Raw genomic sequence first — 6,510 nt, forward strand, 5'->3', positions numbered from 1 at the left:
GGTCGTTTTTCTGATTTCTTCTTGGCCCAACTACTGTTGGTTTAAGTATGTTGATTTTGTATCCTGCTACTTTGCTAAATTCATTAATGAGCTCTAGAAGTCTTTTGGTGATTTTTTTTTTGTTGTTGTTTTTCTAGATATAGAATCATATTGTTGGCAACAGAGATAGATTGACTTTTTTTCCAGTTTGTAAACTTTGATTTCCTTTTCTTGCCTGATGGCTCTGGCTGTTTCAAGGACTATATTGAATAGGAGTGGTGAGAGCGGAAAGCTTTGTCTTGTTCCTGAATTTAGAGGAATTGTTTTAGCTTTTCTCTACTTAGTATGATGTTAGCTTTGAATTTGTCATAAATGGCCTCTATGATATAAAAGTAAGTGCTTGTGAATTCTTACTCTTATCGTGAAAAGTTTTTATTTTCCCCTAGAATTTGAAACTGAGTTTTTCTGGCCATGGTAACTTTGACTGGCAGTTGTTTCTTTTAGGGCTTGAAATGTCTCATTCCATCCCCTTCTTGATTTTGGTGTCTGAATCAAAAAATCAGAAGTGAGAGCCTTATTGGTTTTTCATTTGACTAGGTCTGTTTGGGGTCTTTGAGCCTCCTATATGTGGATGACTATGTTGTTTCTTAAATGGGAAAAAATTTCTATAACTATCTTCTGAATGTTTGAAAATGCATAATGCCTTTGGTTTCTATCTCCATGTTTCCTTCTGTCCCAGTGATTCTCAGGTTTGGTTTTTCAGTGTTCTTCCAGAGTTCTTGTATATATTTCTGGTCATGTTCTATATTTTTCCCTTTATTGCATTCCTGTGTACTCGAGATCATATAACCTGTCTTAAAGGCTTGCAGTTCTGTCTTCAAGGGCTGAGGTTCTATTTTCTACACAGTCTAATCTGTTAGTGGTGCCTTCAGTTGAGTTTTTAATTTGATTTGTCTTTCATTTCTAGGAATTCTGCTGCATTTCTTTTCATTGTTTCTATTCCTTTATTCAAATGTTTTTTTATAACCTGTAATTGCTCTCTTAATTCCTTCCCTAGATCGTCTAGTTCATTGAACACTTTAATAATTTGTTTTTCATGATCTTTCTGTGAACTTTAGTTCACCTCACTATCAGTGGTATCCTTTGTTGGGAAATTGTGGATTTGGGAGGAATTTTTGCCTATTTCTCATGTTTTCCGAGGTCTTGGACTTGCACATCAGTTGAGGTGGATTCCCCTACCTGTTCTCTTGTATGTTTGTCCTTTTGTGTGTAATTATCTCATTTGATCTGGGACTTCTGTTTTTGATTTATGAGTAGATCCCAAGGTTTGGGACCTGAGGTTCCTCTCTGACTGTTCCTCTGAGTCCCTGTTGGTGGTTTGGGGCTTTTATCATCTTACTTCTTTAAATTGGAGTAATGTCAGAGAATGTTTAGTTCAGCATCAGAGAGTCTAACTTGTGAACCCTTACTGTCCCTGTAGGTTCCCAGCACCTTGCAGAATTGGATGAAATAAATAATAGTAACAACTATTGCAAACAATACAGAGTATGAAAGTGAGATACTCAGGGCCTACTATGGGTTTAATAACTTTGAACGGGCAGTTGTTTTCTTTCAATGTTGAAATTATTCATTTAATGACCACCAATAAACAGGAATAATGGGTTCACTAATTGTGAACAGTAAAAACAATAACCATGAACTAGATCTGGCTTTAAAGCAGAGTCAATTATATAATTCACAGCAGTAATATAATTGTATCAGCATTTCTGGTATAAGGGCATGAGTTATAAAGCAGTTAGTCCTGAAATATGGTAAAAATAAAGCTAATTAGGGAGAAAGAATGTGACAGAAAATTAGAAAACAGTTTATAATAGTTTCAAAAAGTGAGAGAGATGCAGAAGAGATGTAGCAGGTGATTTTTTATATAGAGGAAAGAAAACAAATACAAGTACTGGGAGAGAGCACAATAGAATTTGGCCATTAGCAGGAAAAGAAAGAGAAACAAGAGAAAAAAGCAAATGAAAATAATCCAAAACCAAAAAACCTGAACCCTCAAAAGACAATGCTGGGAAAAAATAATTACATTAAGAAATACTAAAAATGAGAGAAAAATAAACTAATAAGAGTATGTATATATGTCTCTGAACCTATCAGTACAACAGGAATTTACATGTGCGCATGCACACACAGAAAGAATAAAAATAAATTAAAAAAAATCAAAATTTAAAGAAAAATTAAGGAAGAACAAAGGAACCTGCCACTGAAGTGGTCAAAATAGTTGACCATATTGGATGGTCACTGTCTATGCCCAACAGTCTTTCTTTCCAATTCTTGGGTTGTACTGATAAAGCAAGGGGTAGAGGTTGTTAACCCCTTCCTGTTTTTGTGTTGCTGTCTTGAGTTGCCAGTTGGAGTGTCCTAAGATTGAAACTGTTTGATGTGATTCAACTTTCCTTCTCACCAGAATAAGATGGGGAGGGGTTGGGAAATACTGTCAGTGGGAGTTTTGTTCATTTGAACAGGTTTTTGTGCACTGCCAGTATAGTGTTCTGCATCATTCTGTGAGGGGGAGCTCCAGTTTGTGATACTGACATCTGAACAGGTCTCAATTGCTTTATTGGGTGGTGCCTTCCTTGCAAAGACTAGAATGACCTGCCCCTAGGACTAGACAGTAGCCAGTTTCTTATATAGGTCTGGTTTTCAAGACCCTCCCAAGAAATCCATTTGTGGGGCAGGGGGGCTGATCCTCCACTCACTGCTGCCCAAGTGCAAGCCTTTCTGGAATTAGTCCCTGAGCGTATTCACCCCACATGCTCATATTCCCAGTCTGCTTTAGTTGGTCATGTGAGCTGCTTCACATGGAGGCAGTATGGCAAGGAGAAGCAGGTCTGGCTCCTTCCCCTTTGCCCTTATGACTTTAATCCCCCGCCCATTATGTCCCATCAGGCCCAGTCTAGGTCAGTCAATAGACACCCACTGGGATCTTGTGGCTGTTTGTTGTTGTTGTTTCTCCTGATCTCCTGCCGTGTAGTCATCATTGTGGCAACATCACCCCAAGATGGCTCCTGCTTCTTGAGTGGCCAGTTGAGATATGGAGTGTGCTTTTCAAGCACTAGTATGCAGTGCAGTTTCTGGATCAGCTAAGAGTAGGCAGCAATTTTGATCTCAGACCTTTCCGTACCTAAACTGTGTCATGTCCCTATTTCCCCAACTCAATTGGGGCTAATCCACACTGGCAATGCCCATGTGGCAGTCAGGCGTGCTCTTTGTTCTTCATTTATTGTACCCATATTTCTGAGTCCGTAAGCCACTTTGTCTAATATTGAATTTTAGTGCAATCCCTCTTTCAATCACCTCTCTGCCCACCTGCTTGCTTTGCACTACTCTGCCATCTTCCAGGCCTCATGTGTAGACGTTTATGAAAATGCAGTGCCTCTTAAGGATAAAAGAACAGATCCAGTAAGTGCAAATATCTATGATAAACTTGATGCCTCTTTTCCAAAGAGGTGCATTCATAATTTTCACATACATGAAAATACTTTCTCCTGCTTTTGAGATTTCTGAAGATTTTCAGATATAGAGAATGTATTGGAAATTGTTGGTAAGTTGGGGTTTTGGGGTGACATAGTTGTCTGGGTGGCATGACACTTTTCCCATTTCTTTTCAGTCATCTCTATTTTAAAAACTTATTGAATTGAACCTTAAATCATAGAAATGCTAATAAATAGTTTTCAGGCTAGTTTTACATTAACTTTAAGCTTTCTTTAGTTTTCAGTTTCCTGTTTGATGAAAAATGTGGCTATAATAACGAACACCTCCTGCTGAACTTGAAGAGAGACCGGGTAGAGAGTAGAGCTGGATTTAATATTCTGCTGGCCGCGGAACGTATCCAAGTGGGTTATTACACAAGCTTAGACTATATCATTGGAGACATTGGAATTACAAAAGGAAAACACTTTTGGGCCTTCCGTGTGGAGCCATATTCATACTTGGTGAAAGTGGGAGTCGCTTCCAGTGATAAACTACAAGAATGGATCCATTCTCCCCGGGATGCAGTTAGTCCAAGGTAGATCTTTTATTGATGTAGAATGTGGTAATGTTTTTGAAGTAACTATCCTTTCAGGCAAGATAAGCCTGAAAATAGACTTGGGTTTATCTCTTCTACTTGGAGTATATATTTCTTAGATTCGGGTACTTTGGTTGTGGTTGGGTGGCTGGCTTAGGAAAAGAGTTAGGTTATCTCTCATTGAATAATGAGAGCAGCAGTAAATTTTTGATGCTCCAGGGATATAATATTGTTTTAGATGCTTTGATTATGATATCACCTCACAGTTTTAAATTTTGAAAGTCTCATACATACCTTAATACATTTTATGATAAATATTACCCACATATATAGAGAAATGCCTCTAATTGCCATACTTCATAGTTGATACAAGTTGTTCTTTGATTATGGGACCCAGTTTCTTTAAGCTTTCCCATATGTCCTTAACAAAATTGGGTCATGTTATAGACATGTTTTATAGCTAAGAATTCTGATTTCTTAAGCAATTGAATAATGGAGATTGAATGGTTTAGTTTCTTTTGGATGGGATAAAATTGTTGTTGCAGTGTGATCTCAAATATATGAGAAGCTAGCTATATAGGTAAAAAATGGAAGGATCTCAGGAGGCTGAGGCAGGAGGTTAAGCTCCCCTGGGTTCAATCCCTGGTACATAAATAAATAAATAAATAAATAAATAAAGGAAGGGATCATATACCAACATTTTTTCTATTTTTATTGTTTTATAATTGGGGGGAAGATTTCTTGATGTAGAAAATTTAATTAGGAAATAGAGTTCTCAAGGAGAATGACACATGCTTTTTTTTTTTTTCCCCCCTATGTTAGTTTGAAGTGCCCATTTATTCCATGGCCTGGTAATTCCTTGGATTAGGGCATACATCTTGCCTTTGTGTTTTCTTATATATGACTGTGCCATGGATATTCAATCTTTGACCATTTGCTTCACTCCCCTCCCCCTTATTTGTTTTTGATAGACCAAATTTGTTAAATAATTTTTAGTTCTCACTTGTATGTACATATAGGTAAAAATGTATGATGTTTTATGACATGGATTTGGGGGTTGATTATGCTTTTATATATTTTGTGAAAACGTTTTGAAGATACTTGAAGACTTAATGGATAAAAGTACATATTCTGTGTTTGTATATTATGTTTTAGATATGAGCAAGACAGTGGGCATGACAGCGGAAGTGAAGATGCCTGTTTTGATTCTTCACAACCTTTTACATTAGTTACTGTAGGCATGAAGAAATTTTTTATACCCAAGTCACCTACTTCTAATGAACCTGAAAATAGAGTTCTTCCCATGCCAACAAGTATAGGGATTTTCCTGGACTATGATAAAGGCAGAGTGAGCTTCTATGATATGGATCATATGAAGTGCCTTTACGAGCGCCAGGTGGACTGTTCTCATACGATGTATCCAGCATTCGCATTAATGGGCAGTGGAGGAATTCAGCTTGAAGAACCCATCACAGCAAAGTACCTGGACTACCATGAGGACATGTAGTTGAAACATCCAGTGTGACTGGGATGGAAAATGTTAACAAAGCAATGCCTTTGTAACTAATTAGACACCACCCAAGACTTGGTCACACATTTGTTTGCAGTGCCTGAATCTTCTTAAAAGACGGAAAATCTAAACAGTCTCGTGTCTTCCATGTTACTTACTCTTCTGCCTTTCACAAACGACAGAGTGAAGGCATTCTTTCCTGGCTAATACTGAATGGTTAACTTTGCAACTGAATCATATTTCTCTTTATGTATAGGGAATCTAATTTATTTAAATCAGCTGGTATTGCTAATACTTACATTCCTTTTTGGGGTGGTGGGGGAGGTGTACAACACTATTTATTATGTTTTTTGTGTTTGGTGTTTCATTTTTATATCATGGTTATGTCGTAAGATAGTTTTAAATGGTTGTGGGTAGAAATGAGTAGTAAACAGTATGTCTTACATTTGGTTTTAATAACAAAACAAAGTTATAGATAAAAAGGCCATAAAAATGGTAACATATTTAAGTGGAAAATTATATATTTCAAAGTGTATTAATTGTATGTAGCCTGGAAAATGAGCACTGCTGTTATTTTTTTCCTTAAGACCACATAGTGTATTGATCAGGACATCTAAAAGAGTTCCTTTAGCTATAATGCCCATTAACTGGCATGTGTAGTAAACATGGTGTCTGATAGAAAGCCATGAAGTTTTTCACTCATATAATTTTTTTTCAGAAAGAAATTATCTTGAGTTTTTCCTCACTGTCTGAAAATATTTGTGTTTACATTAAATAATTACTTTCCAGAAATACTAGTTAAGATGGACTGATATTGCCATCGTGATCATTCTTTTGCCCCTCCTATTGTGTCTTGTGATTTTCATTTTTTGACACAACTATACATATCAGGTTTTTCTGGTTTGTTAACAAGTTTGAAAAGTTTATGATATGTTTTTAGTAGCATTGAATTATA

At 36.7% G+C, this 6,510-nt stretch overlaps 1 protein-coding gene across 2 annotated transcripts in view; it reads left to right on the plus strand.

Annotated features, from left to right (window-relative positions):
* The window catches only part of Trim36 (tripartite motif containing 36), a 43,636-nt gene extending 38,084 nt beyond the window's left edge, over window positions 1-5,552 (plus strand). For both annotated transcript variants that reach the window (XM_077796921.1, XM_077796927.1), the window contains exons 9-10: window positions 3,748-4,045; window positions 5,201-5,552. In XM_077796921.1, the coding sequence (XP_077653047.1) occupies window positions 3,748-4,045; window positions 5,201-5,552 (650 nt within the window). The remainder of the gene's footprint in view (window positions 1-3,747; window positions 4,046-5,200) is intronic.
* The last annotated feature ends 958 nt before the right edge of the window (window positions 5,553-6,510 follow it).

This window comes from Urocitellus parryii, chromosome 1 (assembly GCF_045843805.1).
Source record: "Urocitellus parryii isolate mUroPar1 chromosome 1, mUroPar1.hap1, whole genome shotgun sequence".
Taxonomy (NCBI): Eukaryota; Metazoa; Chordata; class Mammalia; order Rodentia; family Sciuridae; genus Urocitellus; species Urocitellus parryii.